Consider the following 20,615-nt stretch of genomic DNA (forward strand, 5'->3'; position numbering starts at 1 on the left):
GAGGACATTTCAAATGTCCTCTAATAGCACATAATAGCTACTGAAAGCCTAAAGGATTCTGGATCACTTTAAGTGAGCTATGTTAAATATAATGGAAACTATTTAAGTTTTTTTATGACTTATTGTTTTCCTGTTATTAAATCACTCTTGTGCTAATTGCTAGTTTCCTTGGCTAGTGAACCCTTCAGCATCCGTTAAGAAAAAAAATTAACTTTCCCTTCCTGTTTAGCTTAAGACCTAACAGTCAGTTCCAGAGACTTATCGTCACCCTTTAGAAGGGTGCCCAGGTGTTCACCTGTACCTCTATATCCCCCCATGCATGCATGAAACCTATTATGACCACACTCCAGGCCAATTGTCAAGGTCCTCCAACTAACAGTGTGGGGTAGGCAAAAAACCCTTGGAATGAAGAGAAAATTCCTACTGGGCTCCAAAGCAACCAGCTGAGGTTGGAGAGCAGGCCAGCGTTTCAATCAGATTGAGAGCCTCAATGAGGAGAGCCCCTTCCCACCTCTCTTATTGGCCCGCTAAGTGCACCATTTATCTTTAAATTGCTGGTCTCTCCACTTGGAGGTTAGCAAAGGCTCCTCCCTGATCACAGGATTTGAGGGAAGCATTTACTTTATTCCATAAATATAATATAAAATAAAATAATGCATTTCAGAAGTTTTAAGACAGTAGAAATATGATTTCAATACTATATCATTTGTGGTTTTTGACTTCTATATATAAAAGGGATGTAAAATGAAAATGGATCAAGTCCCAATACATTATGTCATTCTGCAAAAGAGTATATCTATTGCTTGCTTTTAAGTGTGCCTAGATCCAGCTAGCATCATCAGTTTACTGAAGGATGCCCTTCAGTAACCTCAGAGATTGGCACTTGTTCTAAGAATATTTATAGTTGCTTTACTCTTTCAAGATTCACATTATTATTTATTATGTGAGAACAGCACCAAAGAATGTCCTCTTCAAAAACAATTAAATCTATAATAAGAATCAGTTATCACAAAGATTACAGATTGCTTGTGCATTGATAACACAGAGATCCTGAATAACTTTTTCCTGATGTGAAATATTTATTTCAAATATGAAAAACTCACATACGCTACAGATAGTGAATTGAATCTTTCACGTCCAATTTGCTAAAAATGTTATTTGAAATGCAACTTCAAACACAAAATGTGAAGTGAAAAGTGATGAAGTACATAACACAGCATTTAGAGACTTTAGTTTAGAAACTTTTATGGGTAAATGCAATGTTACTTCCAGTTAGAGCACACTTACTGAACTAAACAGGACTGAAATGCTGACTAACACATCCTATTTTTTTAAAGGAGAATCTTGGTTGGGACTAAAATTGGATTTATATTATGGTATTTTTTTTAATAATAACAGCTTGGGAAAAATAGAGACATTTATACAGTGCATACACAAGGCAGGGAAAAATGATCCACAATTTTCAAATCTTAGATAATCATTTTGCAATATATCTCAATATTTACACACATTTTCACATTAGCATAATATACAATTCACTTTTATGGACTAAAGGCACTAAAACATATCTGATCTTGGAAGCTAAGCAGGGTCAGCTCTGGTTAGTACTTGGGATACTTGCAAACAATTATCAGATGCTATAGGCTCTGTTTGAGAGGAAGGAACCAACAAACACCTCTGAGTATTCCTTGCCTAAGAAAACCCTATGAAATTCATAGGGCCTCCATAAGTCAGCAGGAAACTTCAAGGCGCGCGCGCGCGCACACACACACACACACAATATCAGCTTAAAACATTTTTTTAACGTACTGAGCATTTTGGGTATGTTTAGTGTGTGTGTGTGTGTGTGTGTGCGTATGTTCAATGTCTGATTTTTTTTATTATGTATGCTTTTAAAACTCAATACAATTATAATAAAAAACATTTGAAAGAGCTTAGAAGGAGGGAGGGAAAAGGGAAGGAAGGAAGCAATACAACTTCTATGATTATGAAATTAAAGTATACTGGCTGATGTGGATGGGATGGAACTATTAAAATTACCAATATCCTTCATTTAAGTTAACAGGCTTTGCCTGTTGCCTTTTGAATATGATTTGGAAAATGTATTTCAGTTGTTTGACATTTTATGTATTGTACATTTATTTTTTTATTTTATTTTTTAATTAATATATCTTTATTTTACAAAGCTTGCGTTTTTACAAGATAAATTGTATTGTACATTTATATGTCAACAAACTAATTACTTCAAACATCTCAAGAGATATAAGTAAGTAATTGTGAGGAAATGTTTGATATTTGTCACAATGGCATCTAACATTTTCTGCAAATGAAAAGCTGTAAATCAAAGCCTGGCAGATACTAACCATTTCTGCTAAAGAAATAATTTATGTCTTTGCAGAAACTAAAGTGCTGAAGCTAGAATACTCAGAACTCTCAAGGCCTCCCAAAGTCAGAACACAATACTCAAAACTTCATGTTATTAGGAGTCACTCTTAGACATTTGCTACTTAGAAAAGCACAATGCAATGCAATAAACATTACAAAAGCTCAGCAAATAACCCTACACCAGACAGTGACTGATGCACACAGAAATTGTGAATTGCAAATTGTGCAAACGGAATAATGTTCTCGAGAATATGATTTCAAACTCCAATATTATATGCTGTATATAATTCTGAGCACAATCCATGTTCACAATTCACAGACATAACATGAGATTTGCTAAAAACAAGGCTTCAGTGGGCTGTGGCTCATAGTCTATTGCAAGGAGAAGTCACAAGAAGTTACATTTATGACTTTTTCAAAGTTGTGGTGGGAAGAAGAAATGACAACGGCATATACAAAACAAAAACTCCTTTTCTGGTAATAAATTTTTACATTGTTGTACAGTTATAACATATATATAGATATATAGATATATAGATATATAGATATGAAATAAAAACAAAATAATACATTTGATAAATAGCAAGATTTTTTTCCAAGATGGTAGGCTGAAATAAAGATTCAAGAAGCATTTTTCAAAGAAAATATTTCATGAATTTTGCTACCTCTGTGTTTCTCTTACCTTCAGCAGAAAGACCTTGGACATTTACGCCTCTGGCTGCCAGAAAGCTAAGGCAGACATCAACGTTCTCAACCTGCAAAATGAATATGAAATAGCAAAAGCAGTTAAAGGCTATTTTACAAGATGAACTTGACTGCAGCAAATGAGTTCAAGGAAATGAATACTTTACATTCATCACATACTCCAGTTCTTTAGTAAAGTTTAGCAAGAATGATTACTGCTAATTGGGCAACTGCTATAAAAGCTTTCATTGTCCACTTTGGTGCTTAACAACAATTCATAAAGGGTTGATCCAGAACAGCATGCTGCTGACAAATCAGCAGCCCACCTACTTAACATGAAACTGGATTCTGTGTATTCTAATAAGGAACAATGAAAGCTTGCATACAGAACTGAGACAAGAGTCCAAAGACATTCAAGACCAGCTGCTCCAATGAAAAAAGAATAGCTCAAAACAGTTGACAAATATGTCAGAAATATATGCCCGGAATGATTTGACATATTAATAGTAAGCACACTATTTTTAAAAGGGATTATTATTATTATTATTATTATTATTATTATTATTGGTTGTTGTGTTTTTATTTTGGTTTTTTGGTTTATATGTGAATTCTCACTTAATTCTTTGAACTTGAAATTTGGAAACCAAATTAACAATAGCTTTTGATAAAGTCTGAGATTTTTTAAGTCTACCTTATTACTCCCAGAAGTGTTAGACAATGATCAGTAGCCTATATTATCACCAACAGCCAACATGCTTGATGGAAGCTGTACTTGGCTGAAGAAGATTGTTTTTCATTATTTGGTATGGTAATATAGCAGTAGGCAGAACAGAACTCCATTGACCTGATCCAGTATCTATTAAGGGAGCCAGTCAGAAAATGCCGTTACTACTTGTTTGAAATTTAGTATAAGCATTTCTTTTATTTAAGAACAAATCATACAATAACCATCTTATACTTAACACAATCTGGACAGCAGTGTGTCAAGATAAGAATGATAACGTATAAGAGTCATAAAATCAAAGACAAAATAAATCCGTCTATGCAAATAGGTAAAGCAAGAGCTTACAATTATAATTTTTTTCATAACACTAAATATGTACCAGGAAGAGAATACAGATGACTATTACTTTTAATAAACATACCAAACTGCATCACACTCTGTGCTTGTTGCTATTTCTGTGTGCCTTCAAGTTGCTTCCAACTTATGACGGTCCTATGGAGAACCTATCATGGGGTTTTCCTGTCAAGATTTTTTTTCAGAGGTATTTTTGCCTTTGCCTTCGTATTTGCCACTCTGGATTTTCAGGGATTCAAATCCTGGATTCCAGAATTGCGGTCCAGTGTTCAAAGCACTACACTGTGCTGTCTCTCTACCAAACTGCATCAAATTCTGTGTGACCCTCACTGTTTCTTGCTTGCTGAATCTGACTGGTAAGCTTTTCCAGTAAAGAAAGAATCTGTAACCTAGCTTTCTACTTAACCATAAAAAATTAACAGCATTATCCTAGTTCTATGCTATTTTTCAGTATTGCACAGGTGTGTGTGTGTGTAAAAGGTATACAATATCTTCTGACAATACAGAGAGGAAAACTAAATTTAAGAGCTTTGGAAAGAAAGATATTTTGGACTGCATTGTCATCTCAACACCTTGTGACTGGCCAATCTAGGAAAAGTTTCAATTGTCTAACTTGCTCTAACATAGAATAGTTTTATCTAGCCAGAAAACAACAACAGTGGTTTAAAAATAAAGTTGCATACTTTGGCTAAAGTGCATGGAACCAAAACTACCAGAAATTTCATTGATTTTAGTACTGGAGGTATTTTCACATTTTTTTTAGGTTAACTCATCTTCTAAAGATATATTGATAGATCCAATAATGTCTGCTATATTAGATTCTTCCCAGATTTCTCTCAGTCTCAAATTTTTCAAATTTGCTTTGATTTTCAGTCTCTGATTTTTGAATTAAGGGAACAGCAGATTCATATAAAATTCAAAAAGACATCCCCAGATATTCTTGAGCATGTTCTCCTCCAAAGCTAGACATATGTGAGAGCAGACACTAACGTTATTGGGAAACAGGGAGGAACTGAAGCATCCTACTCCATGAGAGGTCAAAAAAACCTCCTCTAACAGTCAGCAGAAAATTTCCACAAAGACACAAAGAATCTGGAGCATGAACAATCAAAGCACAATTGGAAAGAAAAATAAATTAAATGAAGCTTGAATCTGAACCTAGTATGTTGTCATCACACTGCTGCTCATATTAAGGCAACCAAGATAAAATTGCATGTTTAATGTATTGCTAAGATAGGATTGGTTTTTAGGCAAGTAATTCCATGTTCTAGAACTTCATCTGCAATTTTTGTGATATTTGACCATTTGTCAGAGATCTACTGAAGCTTGGTTTCTAAAGGATTTGAACGTTCGTCAAAGAGAATGTTACAGCAGTGCAAAAGGGATGTAGTTACATCAGACATTTCCAGGAATGGGCACAGCAGGCACATCAGTCTCAACTGTGCAAACACATATCTGTCAACTACTGAAAACTAGACGTATACATTCAGTGTTGAGTCCAGTAGGAAGTTGAATGGGAGTATAACTTCATACAGCATAGTTTGAACTTTGATTCCCTGGTTTGTGGGTGTTTACATTCTTCCCATCTCTGAAAAGTAGAGAGCATCCTATGTCCACAGAAAATCCACTAAAATCCATTAAAAATGCACTAAGGGCATGGATTAGTGTGGGTGGTTGGGGGTAAAGAATGAATCCCAGGTCTTTATCCTGGTCCGCCTCCTGGAAGCTTCCCCACAAAGAAACAAGGCAGCATTGCTGATTGATCCTCAGTTATTTCCAACTATCAATATCATTGTGAAGGTGACAGAAGGCAAGGCTGGGCCACTTTCTTTCTCTTATATCAAGAGAACATGAACAGGCACCCAAAAAGCAGATATATCTCTGAAATAAAATGCTTCTCTGAAAGGAGAAATGAAACTAGAGAGTTATCATGATATTCTCTTAGGAATGTGTCACTTGTGTTTTACAATAGTTCAAAATGGTCTTTTGAAAAATCAAATCAAAGTATATCTTCCAGGAAAATTTACTCTACTAGTAGAGGTTAAAGAGACGGAATAGATGTTTCTCTGCTGCTGCTGTTACTACTGGAAACTTATTTTTAAAGAAGAAAAAAAGACTAACATTTTTTAACATGACACATAGAAGAAGCACTTTCACATATATATTAACATTTCCTTTAACAATTGTGCTATTTTTGAAGAGGTAAGAGAATTTGCTAAGGGTTTAGATGACTACATTTTATGTAGAAAAGAAGTACTTTAAATTAATGCAATAAAAATGTGGAACATTTATCAAAGTAGTTCTTCCTGTTCCATCAACATAGACTCCAAAAGGGCTAATATTGCCTGTCATGGTAAAAAATCATTTTTAAAATAAATTTTTGTATAACCAGCAAATCATAAATAATGTTCACATATTACAATAAATACATTGGTCTAGTTTTAGAGATGCTTTTATATATATATAAAAAAAGAAAAAGGCCCAATTCAAAATTTCACTTGTGCCTGGAAAAAACAAACAAACAGAAATGCTGTTTCATATGATGTATAAATGAGCCATATGATATATAAACATAGCATAGTTGATCAAAATTGACCATGCATAAATATCTCTTTTTGTGAAGTAGATCATGACAAAGTTAAATTTTAAAAGGCTTTTGTTCCTAATACCTATTGTAGAGTTTAAAGAATAATAGAAACTTGTCAGTCGCATCAGTATTGAACAAGTAATATTGTTATTTTTTTTGTTCAAAAACCCTTTAAAAATGGAATAGCTTAAAACCTGAAAAATAAATCCATCCAAATGACACACACACACACACACACACACACACACTATTGGTTACACCATTTGAGTCCCTTTATTACCAGTCTTTGGCTCCATCCACACTGCAGAAATAATCCAGGTTGATTATGCCTTTACTGTCATGGCTCAATGCTATGGAATTTTGGGAATCGTAGTTTGCTGTAACACAGGAGCTCTCTGCCAGAGAAGGTTAAATGTCTCACCAAACTGCATTTCCCATAATTCCACAGCATTGAGACATGGTAGTTAAAACTGTGTCAGCCTGGATTGTTTCTGCAGTGTGGATGCAGCCTTTATGTAGGTTTTGAAATATGATTTTGCCCTTGCTGTCATTATCAAAAAAAGTGACCCAAAATTACCATGTGATATTTTGTACAGAAAACTTGTTTCTGCATAGGAAATAACATTTTTGTTGCACAGAAACACCTTGAGTAGGCATTCAGGGACATGATCATTTTAGACAGAAAAAGTTTATTGATCTCAGATGACATGGAAACTACACAATAGCTTTCACCCATAGAGGATACCATTTCTGTCATTCCAATCAGACTGGCATCTAGGTTTCACTGGTCAATGGGCTTCTTGTCCCATGTACCCACAGTTCCCACCACGCCAAGCCCTCTTCAGCTTTCAGAAATAAAGCTGTGGCCTTTTCAGTTTCAGTTACTGTACTACATGCTTGTTCTGCTTTGCTACATCCACCCTGGCTTCTATTTATTGCTAGGGCCACAAACTAGTTGTAGAATCATTATAGTGTGTGAGTGATATATAATGGTATAAGGTCACAGCTAATAAGACTTTAAACATGTTGGTGTTAGCATTTCATCAATATTTGCAGAATAAAGCAAAGTAGAAAATGGAGAAAACATAGCAGGTGGGCATGAGAGCTGCCAGAATGCCCCTTCAGACTTGAACTCACAAGTTGACATAAGGCTAACATTTGTTCCTTCAGCCCTCATCATTATAATAATGCTGACCTACCCACTGTTGTAAAGAATTGCTGAGATAAAGCTTATAAATCACTTTGAATGTTTCAAATTTGCTGTATAAATGCTATCAGATGATTCAGCAAGGCACCAGATAATAAATACTTGGATTTATTTTTCACTTCCATTCCCATTCAGTTAAATGGGGGGGGGGGGGGTACTTTTAAAATGTAATCATTTTAAAGCTTTCAGTGTATACATAAGCATTGTTTTAATTACCTTCTTCTTGCTTTGGCAAACCACAATTATCCTTTGAACTCAGACGTCAATAACCTCAAACACTTTTTATTCATACTGACAAACAGATGAAAATGATTTACATTTTGAAGTTGCACAAGTTCAAATATATTTTAGCCAGCTCCCAAGCAATCCATATTGTTTCAATCAGAGCTAGAATGGTGTTTGCTCAAATTAGTGTTTACCTAACAAATTATGGGATTAATGTAGAATGGGGTAAAGTTTTACATCTTACCACTACCACTGAGCAATACTGATTGTCTTGTTAGATTTTAAGAAAGGTAGGACAGTCATTGTATCAATATGGCACCAAACATTAAGCAACAATTAATACGGGTCTTTTGAGAAAGCACTATGGCAACTCAGTCCCTATCTGAAAGTGCAAATGAGACCTCACATTCTTTTCCGCACTCTTCCTCAGTCCTCCTTAATCTCACTTCCTATGACCTACCCCTTTCAGGTTTTATTTTTATTTTTTGTGGTTTTTAAAATTTTAACATAACATCAGAGGTATGCCAATATGATTTTTTTAAAGAAAGAAACAGAAAAGAAAATTTTAGAAAGAAAAAAGGGCTAGCTGGGAATAGCAAGAGGAATGAAGGCAGAGGGAGAAGAGAAGACACTGACATCATATGACTGCCCATTCCCAAAACTGCAATGCAAAGAACTTATCACATCTGGGGACTAATGGGGCACCTGTGCATTCAGGGGCTTATTGATGGGGTTTCCTATCAATCACAAGATGTGCTGTAGCCAAACTTGGATAGTATTGTAATGCAGCAATGAGATAAAGCTGGTGTCATAGGTAAGTAAGCCAAAGGCACTTTTTTCAAACTTTAAAAGTGGTTTAAAAGACATGTTTGATAAAGCCCTAATTTGATAGTACCTAAACTATAGCAGGTCATCTGTAACCTGCTGAAATAAAAAAGGGATACATAGATTGTGAAGTCGAAGGCTTTCATGGCTGAAGGCTTTCATGGCTGACATCCACAGATTTTTGTGGGTTTTTCAGGCTATGTTGCCATGTTCTAGCAGAGTTTCTTCCTGACGTTTCACCAGCATCTGTGGCTGGCATCTTCAGAGAATGCTTGCCTGGAAAGAAGTTGGGTATGTATATACTGTGTGAACCTGGGAAGGCAGGAGTGATTTGCATGTGGATTGTTCTGTTGCTAATGGCAGGCCTCAGGATGAGAGGCTATGCAAAAGAGGATTAGTGTCTGCTTGATTAGTGCTCATTGTCTGCTGGGAAACCCCTGACCTTGGGAGATTTCTCATTTGCATTTCTTGCTATTTTTCAGGACTGGTAGCCAAACTTTGTTTACTTTAAGGGTTTCCTCTTTCCTGTTGAAATTGTTCAGGCCATTGAAACAGCTATATATACCCAACTCCTTTCCAGGCAAGCATTCTCTGAAGATTCCAGCCACAGATGCTGTTGAAACGTTAGGAATAAACTCCTCTAGAACATGGCCACATAGCCTGAAAAAATGATACATAGACTATCTCTAAGAATCAGAAATGTAGGAGACTCAATTTCTTACTGTGAGAGACAAATTGTTCTCTTTGAACCTGAGCATACAGGGTGCCCGGGTGCAAACCTGGATTAGTCCCCAGGCTGACATGGGGACAGATGGGTATTTACACACCCGCCTGTCCCTGCACCAAGGACCTGAAACTGTGGCATACTCCTTATCTTACTTTCCTGTTACTCTCCTGAAAAGATGGGTCTTTCCAGTAGTGACAACGGGAAAGTATGGTACAGAGAGTGTGGGGCTTGTCGAATCAACTGGATTTGCAGAGGAGTTTCCAGGAAACTCCACAGCAAATGGTGAATCATTTTGACCCGTATTAAATCATGGACTCTGGCAGATGGGTTTAGCCTGATCCTGGCCCCAAGGTTTTGGCCTGTGTTGTCCAAACAGGATAACATGAGGCTAGGGGGGAAACACAGGTCTTTTGGCCCATGTGGACAGCCCCTTTACCATCTTTATTTTTCACTAGTGCACTAGTGGGTGTTGAGGGCAAAACATATCTATAACTTTAGGGTGGGAATAAGGGATTCTGCTCATCGGTTCAAGCTTGAAAACTCACATTGTTCCAATAACAAAAGTTACAAACATGGAAAACTGTTTATTGTTTAAGATGACAAGAAAATGTGTGCAATGAAACATCATGCAAGACGCCTGCTGAAGCATAAGCTGTTGTGGGCCTTGTTGATGCTTGATGGCAGACTATTCTAGAAGCCTACACACACTACTATGATCTTTATAGCAGAAGGAAAGCATGCTATTCAAGTAATGAATACGCTAATACATATTAGTATCAGGTGTAATAAGCACTGAATCTTCAACCTAATCCTATAAATACAGTTGAACATCTACATGGAAGGAAAACAAATACTTCCAGTTTTCATTTTCTAATTCAGCAAAAGCATAATCTTCTCCCACTGGTGTGCTTGAATTGAATAACCTCAAAATATATTGAATGCATTGTCTTAATATTTTAAAGAAGGAAAACCACTAAACAAGCCTGGTTGTGGTAGGGTAATAGCCTATGACAGCTAGCTAATAGAGTTACATTAATAATTCACTTGTGGGATACTAATTCATAATTACCTTATTTTTTTTTTTTTTAAAAAAGTATATCATAATTGATTATGGTATAATCATAAACAGCTTTCAGCACCTTACCCTGGAGGACTTGGGGGTGGGGGACAGACTAGCATGAAAATTTGGCTTTCAGCTGGCTTGTGGATGTGGCACACAGATGGTACACATCCTCAAGAAACCTGGAAGTCATGCTGGCACTCAGACGTGGGTCAGCTTCCGGTGCTCCTGCAGCACGGCATTTAGATACTACACACCACTGGAGCATTTGAAGCTGCCCATGGGCCACAGTGGGCAGGAAAAGCCACCTTTTTGCAGGTCCAGTTGTCGTAAAGCCAACTGCATGGTGGAGTGGGGCCAAGGGATTTGTTTGCCATGGCTACAATCCATCTTCAGAAGCGGTGGCTTCAGGTCGCCCCTTCAGGGCCATCTGTTTTGGCCACTAGTCTTACCTGCCTCCAAACATAATGCATTACAGAATGCACATAGGATAATTAAGTATGAATAATACAGCCAGCACTGACCTATGCCCTTCTCCTTCCTTCCTTCCTTCCTTCCTTCCTTCCTTCCTTCCTTCCTTCCTTAGTCTTTTTGTTCTGTTCTGGTTTTAATATTTGTAGTTATAGATATATTTCATGTGTTGATATAGACTAAAACAAAATTCCATAAAATAGTAATTAAACTACTATTTAATTTAGTACTATTTACTATAATTAAATATTAAGTTAAAAAATATACAAACACAACATAATGCTAGTGGGGGAAGTAGCAGATGTGCTATACTGCTAGCATAGGAGGACTGGGGAGCAGAACACAATCCTCCAAATTTTTCATCTGCAACTCTCCCACTAACTTTTGCATCTCTCCCCCAAACCTGCCTCCCTGGCCTGTTCTGCCCCCCCCCCCCCATCTAATTGCTCTTCCTGCTTGGCTTTACTGCACATACCAATTTCTACTCTGAATGGTGACACTAAATCTTTAGAGGAGAGAGAAAGCCCCCTAATGGGTTAGCTATGCTTGGTCTAATCCACCTGAGGCTCTGAAAAAGAATGTGTTTTGAAAGTGGGGGATAGGAAACTAATAGAAAACTGGTCAGATTCATAATTTTCAATATTTTACTTCTTTTTTATTTCTTTAACATTATAAGACACAGAGATGACAATTGACTTAGCATCTCCCATCAGCAGATAATTCAGTCATCAGGACTACCCAAAGCATTGATATGATTTGAATTTCACTTTGATATATAATTTCAGATTATATAATTCACTAGGTCTTCAAGGCAATAACAAAAGAAATAGTTCAAAAGAAATAGTATATAAACCAGAAGTCTACCTGTAATGCAGATGGTCCTAGCCATAACAAAATAACTCTGTAAATAAAACTATGTGAGATATGTACAGAAAAGAACAATTCCAGGTATGCAGATTTTCTGGACTAGTCTTTTGAGGAAATGATGCTGAGCAGATAATATCTTCTCCCAAGGCCATCAGCAAAGATGAAGACATAATACTGCTGAGTTTTGAATGCTCTGTTTTATGATATGCCTCAGGTTGTTGTTTTTATTCCACCCATGGAATCAGTGAATGAGAGGCAACCAGCATACTCCTGGTTAGAAGAAGAGTTCACACAGCTCATAGCAAAAGGTGCCTGGTTCATAGGTACCTGAGCAGGGCCACCCTTCTTCCATTGCCATACTTATTATCAGTAAAAGTACTTCAAATTCCATAAACATGTAGGAACGGTGCATTTTTGTATTTCTGCAGAACTGCTTATTTTCAAAGATAGGTGATAAAAGTATTAAAATATCCATATTTAAAACCAATCTTGTAACTCACCAGAGGTGAACAAAATTTTCTTTGACATGTCAGACAGACCTACCACTCCTCTTCACAGGCAAAATGCTGTACAAGAATCATGTGAAGTTATGCTTGCTTGAAGGTAATTCTTTGTGGATAGCAAAAGGTGTCATTCTTCCCCTTTCCTTCAATGATTAGAGCATAAGCCTTTGTGGAAGTCAAAAAGCTAACCAATAGAAAATATGAAAGTACCTCTGACTTTTCATTCCTCTTTTAGTGTGCATTCCAATTTAATTGACAATAAGAATTGAGATAGTAGAAAAAAACATTTAGAGGGCTTTAATTTAAGTTCATAACATGCTTCACAGTAACACTCTCCAGAATTCTGTCCATCCGTTGTTCTTTTCCAAGCTTTATCCTGCAGCTAATTACAGCTACCACTTCTGCTATAAATGATATGCAGGACCAAAACGAAGAAGACTATTGCAAGAAGAAACAGATGAAATGGATTACCCTCAAAGGTTTAATCACAGAGAAAGCTCCCTGAGGTGTACTGTATTTGACCCAGCAGAATCTGGATTGTGTTTAACAGATAAAGTAGCATTTCCATGCTATTCTTTCTGCCTCAGGAACTGTTACACACTGTTACTATGTACTTATTTAAATTTTACTGGAATGTTTCACTGAAAAAGCTGAAACTGCTTTCTGATGCTTAAACTGTCTCCATTTACTGCGGGCCACCAGCACTCTCTTTTTCTTTTTCTTTTTTTTTTTCTTTTTCTTTTCCCTGCACAACTAACAGCATTTTTGTATTTTGAAGATACTTTCTTGCAGGGGGAGTTGGGGGGAGCAGGGAGGGGATTGTTCCAAAGGTTTTTACTAGACTTTCCATTCTTCAGGAATGCATTTCTTTCTCAATGACCCTAGATGCAAAATTTACAGGATTTAAAGTAGGCCTTACAAATGAGGTAAACAGAGCACCAGGAATGACACACTGTATTACTTTCTCACCAAGAGCTGCCTCCACTATCTAGCCACATTCAAAGTCTGGCCCCCATATGCACCTTGCCACTGAATCCCTGATTCAAGTTTGCATGGTTCTGCAGCTCTTTTCTGTGCTGCTCATTTGTCTCTCCATAAAAACAAGCACTGGCTACTCAAAGCCATGTCTTTAGACAGAGCTGGCAGGACCAGCTTGGCATATTTTAAATGAAGCAGTTCAAGGCAGTCAAGAAGGTAAGGCTGATGGGGGGGGGGGGCACTCTGCAAAGATGGGGTTGAGATAGCAAGGGAGCTTGGATGGCCATTGATATATGGTGACAGTACATCTTGTATCTAATGCATATGCATATAAATGCATGACTGCATATAATAAGGCTGCAAGCTAAAACTTACTATCTGGGAATAGGTTTCACCGAAATCATGTTTTTCCAATATTCTTTTAAACATAAAAATAATAATTGTAAGCCGCTCTGATAGCCTTTAGGGCTGAAGGGCGGGGTATAAATACCATAAATAAATAATAAATAAATAAGTTCCACCGAAATCATGTTTTTCCAATGTTCTTTAAAACATAAGAATGAGTAGGTTAATGGATTTGGGAAGCAACCTTACCTTCTGGTTACAGGAGGGGCTTATTTACTGGTTTGTGGCAGAGTAGGGCTAAGATTCATGGCAATATTCTCTAGCACATTGTCTGGTATAACAGTTTCAGTGGACATTTGGGGTGACCTGTGACCATTTACAATCCACTGTAATCTACGTGTAACTGGTGCTCCCATCCCCCGTCACCTCACTCAACACTGCTGACACAAACTATAGTGTGTGTAAGAGAGAGGGGGGGCGAGAGAGAAAGAGAGTTCCAGTGTGTTAAAAAAGACAGAGGTATGGATATGATTAACTTTACATACTGATCTTTACAGTCTTTGAACCATTAGAAGTTTCAATGACTTCAGAGATTCTTTCTGCAGGAAGTGTTTCTAGGATTACAACATTTTCCTTTAGTTCCAGTCACCCTGGTATTTGGAATAAACCTCTTTAAAAGAATGACAAAAATCCTTTTAGAGCTCTTGACATGGACTACAGATACAGCTATTCGGGGTGCCCAGTGCCAAGTTCAAACAATTTTCTTTAGAGAGCTTTATGGAACTTCCTAAGGTTGAGAGGTCTCTAGGCTATTCTGCTTAGCATAATATATTGCCTCATACAGAATCAAGAGTATCGATCCATCTAACCCAGGATTGTTTAACTTGTCAGCTCCTGCTATAATGACAGCATCTAAGTCAGCTCTTATCTGAGAGATTTTATCTGTAAAATGATTGTTAAAAGCATCATAGCAAATTGCAATAGGCTCTAGAACTGGTTTTGTGGGGAAAGGTTAGCCACTTATCACCCTGAGTTAGCCCCTTAGCACCCAGAATAGTTTGGCTGGATGTGAATTCACAGATGAGTGTCTGCAGAGAAAAAGGCTTTCTAGGTTCTCTATATTGTTTCTCACTGGATTTAAGTCAAGTTTTCCTACATCTGAGCCCCAGTCATCGTCCTCATCATCTCAACTCCCAGAGATCTTCTGTATACCAAAAAGCCGGATTAGAAACAGATTGAAGAGGACATTTTCAATGTCCTGTGTCAATACCCTTAGTCAATAGCCCTTGGCTCCTGGAGAAGCCAGGAGAAGCCATTTTTTAAATAATGGGATATCCGTTCAAAAAATGGCTTCACCGCAAACGCTTTGACAATGGAAGGAAAGCAGGAAGCCTCAAATATGTTTTACAAGCATAATGGATGATCCCACTTTCAGCACTTCTGCAACAGTTCAGCAATGTTTTACCCACGTAAGTGCCTCCATGTGATGAGGTCCTTAGACCATTTCCTATTAGAATATGGGTACAAAACAGAAGGGTGGTGGTGTCAATATCATCCTAGGCCCACTATTGTTGCCTCCAATGCCTTATTCACTTATTGGGAAAAAAGTCAGCTCAGCATTTTGTGCAATTTGTGGCAGGGTTAAGCTACCCTTTAATGTCTGACAATACATTCAGAGTGTGGTGGCCAGTCCTAGTTGCCTGGCTATGCTCAACTTGCCCATCCATACTCTCACCAGTGCCTATCATGCTGCCCAGCAATGCCAGATAAGCCTAAAAGAGCTCAAAATTATAGAATCAAAGAGATGGAAGAGACCCCCTGCCGGGAAGAAACTCACAATCAAAGAAGCCTTGACAGATAGCCATCCAGCCTCTGTTTAAAGATCTAAAATCTTCATAGACAGAAGAAGGGTTCTGTTTAAAGATCTAAAATCTTCATAGACAGAAGAAGGATTCTGAAAGAGTGCTTTGCAAAGGACCCCCACAAATGTGGAGCAGATAATTCATGTTCAAATATAGTGCCACCTTTATTCTTTTGGGAAAAGAAAGGCTTTCTGGGCATAGAAAGCTAGCAGAGCATGCACAATCAAGCTAATTAGATAATTAGAATTATGATTAACAACCCAGTTCTCAACATCAGTCTGTTATTGGCTCAGTCTGTTATTGGCTGTTCTGATCCCTTTTCTTGCCATCCTACCCGACCTCCCAATAATAAACTTGGGTCCTTTGACCATGGTTCACATGCATAGCCTGACTCTAAGTCAAAACAAAACATTTACTGAGAGAAGGGGTTGCCACTTCATATATCCAAATGTCCTAAAGATAAGTCCAACAACCTCAGTTTCTTCCAAGCAGAGCAAAAATACAGTTGCTCAATGCCACACATGCATCCACTTCTTTAGACCTCATAAATCAATGAAGATCCTAATGCTTACCTCATCAGCAACATGCTCACTGTGAGTTTCTCAGATAACAAGAGAAATGTCAGCTTCCACTTGGTCCTGCATTTCATTTGAATAATACACACTGAACATGATGGTATTGGTACTGGTGCTATTTTGAACACCAGGAGGCATTCTAGACATTCTTTATATCCTTGGCATGCTAACATGTTTCCTTTGAAAATATCATATAAATACACTGTGATGAAACCAACATATTTTTCTAATCCTTCTGTTACTCTAGCAGAAATTTATTCATTCCTGAAGCCAACAGGTGTGTCTAGAATATTTCTACCATCTATTGCCTTTGTAGTTTTACAAGCCTAGAGTTTGAATATGATACATTAGTCAATTGGATGAATACTCTTTTAAAAAATCTTTGTATCCACCAATAGCTCTAGATTTCATTTTAATTTGCTTTGTGATACCAATTTTATTCAGTTTAAAATGTCAACCAAGATATATCATAATTATATATTAAATAATGTTGTTTAGTATGTAATATAACAATGTAACACTTAAAAGAACTACATGCATAATCACTGCAACATATATGTGAAAAAACAGGATTCTAATAAAGGCTGCTTTAAAGTACTTTCTATATAGAATCCCTTTTCACACTACATAATAATTGTGCTATGGTTCCATTTTTAACTGTCGTGGCTGCATTTATGGAATCCTGGTCTTTGTACTTTGGTGAGACACTAGCACTCTCTGGATGAGATTTCTAACTATCCCTTCCAAAACTGCAAATCCCAGGATTTCATAGATGTTGCCATGGCAGTTGGCTTCATGTGACTATAATATGTGCTGAGGCATTAAGAATAATTAAAAATGAGGCACCAGCCATCATCCTACAATATGTGGCTTCCACCCACTTTAACAGGGTCACAGAAAAACCAAGTGTTAATTTTTTGGAGGCATGTTACTTTATAAGACTTCATTAAATAAGAAGAGCTTACAAGAGGAACAACAGTTTAAAGACAAAGTACACACTGGAATACAGGTGTATGTTGGATGTTAGTTAAATAGGAAATAAATACAAAACTTAAATTTAAAAAGCCCAGAAAGTCTTGAAAATGTTGCACAGAGTTATCTGATTCTACATGGGAGCTTACCCACTAAGTCCTGTTTGCATTGTGTAGATTTTGGGGTGGGTGAGATATAGTGGGTCTTTTTGTTGTTTGTTTGTTTGTTTGGCAGCTCTGCAGTTATACGGCATGTCAGGAATGAGAGCAGGCCCATCAGCTATATTTCTATGGGAGGATGGCAGTTCAAATAACAAACTGGGATCTTTTTAAACTATACAATTAGAGAGCTAGAATTCCCTTTTAATTGCCTTGGCAATACCCTATGGAATCCTGAGGTTTTTTTGTTTGAGGTACTAGATCTCTCTGGCTTAGAATTCTAAATGCCCCTCCTTAAACTAAAAATCCCAGAATTCCATGGCAGTTAAAGGGCTCCAGAAGGGGAATATGTTATGGTATTCCACTGCCCCAATACAGGTTGAGTAGCACTTATCCAGAATTCCAAACTCCAAAACACTCCAAAATCATCCACGTGGGTGGCTGAGGCAGGGACACTTTTGTTTCCACTGAGATGGCTCAGGGTACACAAAGTTTGTTTCATGCACAAATTTATTTTAAATATTATGTATAAATTTACTTTCAGGCTATGTTTATATGGTGCATGGTGCATACCAAACATGAATATATTTCATGTTTGGACTTGAGTCCCATCTCCAAGATCTCATTATGTTTATGTAAATATTCCAAAATCTGTCTGTCTGTCTGTCTGTCTGTCTGTCTATCTATCTATCTATCTATCTATCTATCTATCTATCTATCTATCTATCTCCTGAATCCAAAATACTTCTGATCCAAAGCATTTTGAATAAGACCTGTCCTGTCCTACTCAGTATCTTGCTGAGCAAAGATTGCTGGAGCTCTTCAAAGTTGACAAAAGGAAAGAGAATACTGAAGAAAGAAGAGCACCAGCAAAGACAGAAGATGAAGCCATCATGAGGTGGGCAAAGAATAGTAGTAGCTGAGTCAAAGCTTTGGCACAGAAGAGTGTGATTTCTATAAATGCATTTTGCTACAGCACAGTTTATTTCTTCCTTTGTACATGTATGGTCTATATATGAATGGTGAGTCTACTAATAAATAGTATCTACCCATTCTGAACTCCTACTGTTCCATGTGGTATCAGGTATATTGGACTGGCCTTGCTTCTGTTTCTGTCCCAAGTGTTAGTCTACACTGGTCCTCTCTGACATGTCAGCCTCATTCCTAGATACAGAGAGAGCATGCCACACAACAGTTCACAATGCAATGAGACCTGCTATGTAATACGCTCAAATAGTTTTCCACCGGGAAGCAGTCAGCTAGAAAGTAGACTGGTCATCAGTTTGGGTAAATTCAATGTTGTAACCATCCGTAATAAATTGGAGGATAGTTGAAGTCTAACCCATCTTCAAAAAGAACAGGGTTCTTTGTCCTACAGTCAGAACCCCCACTTCCTTCCTCTGGAAGCTAGCTTTTAGAGGATGAAGTGATTAATCCAAATTGAAAACATAATGCCTAAGAAAATGTCCAAGCCAAAAAGAAAATTCTTATAATAAAAGACTGGCCATGAGTTGAAAACTCTAAACCCCAACTGGGTATCTGTGACATGTAAGGTATTTCAAAGGGTCTGTCACACACAAAAAATGACATTAATATACGGAGCTAAACATACCCTCCAGACCAGAGAGGGAAGTAGAGAATCTGATATTTGACCTTTTGGAGTATTAGGACAGAGACCCATTCCATTCCTTCCAGGGAGAAGACAAACCAATGAAGAAAAGAAAATGAGGAAAGAATATAGGAAAAGGCTAGACAGTAGAACAATCTCAAACTGAGGAGCTTCCGGAACATAACTCTGTTCCAGACCATCACATGGAAATAATTTTTTTCTCTTTCAATTTTTTTGCTTTTGCTACAAAGCTACAAGATTTTTAATTTTAATTTAATCTTCAATGCTTTCTGTGTGTGCATGTTGGGTAAAACCTAGCACCATTCAGAAAAACATTATCAGTGTCATAAGCATATGAAAAGATTTTGCTATTTCATGGTTTAATCCACAAAGCTTTGAAGTTTTGACTTCTCTGAAGCTAAACATTTCCTTTTAAAAACAAAGTCTTAAAAGGATGACTAACCTAACTGCTAGTCTTGACAGTATCCCTTTAATAAGAAGCAGACTTGATGCATAAAGGCCACACTAGCACTTTTAAATATTTCCAGATTTTCAGTTTTTTAGAGTCACAAAATATTAATGATTTTTTTAAAACGAGAGATATAATTTAAAAACAATATTGTGTGTTGACTACAGTGTTTATTTGCTACATAACTTTTTGATGCCATGGTTTATCTTCAATAATAGCTGTTGCCTGACACCTATTAAGAGAAAGGGATAAAAAAGAGAACTACTCATTAGCAAATTAAAACTACGGAAAAGGCCTAGAGAGTCTGCTACATTTTCATGGCCACTCAAAATATTAATTGCTTCTGTGGTATGCAGAAGAGAAAGGAGATACACAACTGCACAAGAGCCATCTAAATTCCTGACAATACACCTTAGTCTATAAAACAAACTATCACAGTTCAGGAGTTGCTCAAGTAGCTGAATACCACCTTCTTCTTGCCCAGGGCTGAAGAACCCATGACTCTCCAGATGCTGTTGGACTCTAATTCTCATCAGTCCAATAGTATGTCCACTGGTAATATATGATGAGATTTGTGATCCAACACCACCTAGGAATCCCCACTATTGTTACCCCATTACTGCCATCGAGTGTCATAAACGGTCTCCAAGAAGTATGTTGTCTTTTAGATATGAAAATATAGTTGAAATAAGTTTGGGGTGTGGGGGGAAATGGCCAATAGTGCCAATACTCTTTATTCTCTTTATTATAGTGTTTTCCTTTCCTATTCTTTCTAGTAGATTCCTTTAAAATACCCTATAGCTTGTAATTTTGGAAAAAAAATTAAAATAAAATAAAAAATAAAATAAAATTCACCATGGTTGTTTTCTCTACACATGACAATGATATAGCAATGAAAGTCCCAATGAATAGACTTAAAATATCATGCACCTGTTATAAGTAAAACAATAATTAGAACAGGAATGGAAGCCTGAACAAAAATTCCCCTGACCCACTGTTTCTTCCTGTTTATATCATGGCAAACCACA

The 20,615-nt window shown here is 37.1% G+C and overlaps 1 protein-coding gene across 7 annotated transcripts in view; it reads right to left on the reverse strand.

Moving 5' to 3' along the window:
• The window catches only part of NAV3 (neuron navigator 3), a 445,847-nt gene that overhangs the window by 209,809 nt on the left and 215,423 nt on the right, over positions 1-20,615 (reverse strand). For all 7 annotated transcript variants that reach the window (XM_089524052.1, XM_089524051.1, XM_089524050.1 and 4 more), the window contains exon 4: positions 3,068-3,140. In XM_089524052.1, the coding sequence (XP_089380178.1) occupies positions 3,068-3,140 (73 nt within the window). The remainder of the gene's footprint in view (positions 1-3,067; positions 3,141-20,615) is intronic.

This window comes from Sceloporus occidentalis, unplaced genomic scaffold (assembly GCF_023333645.1).
Source record: "Sceloporus occidentalis isolate IW3139 unplaced genomic scaffold, rSceOcc1.0.p SCAF_5, whole genome shotgun sequence".
Lineage (NCBI taxonomy): Eukaryota > Metazoa > Chordata > Lepidosauria > Squamata > Phrynosomatidae > Sceloporus > Sceloporus occidentalis.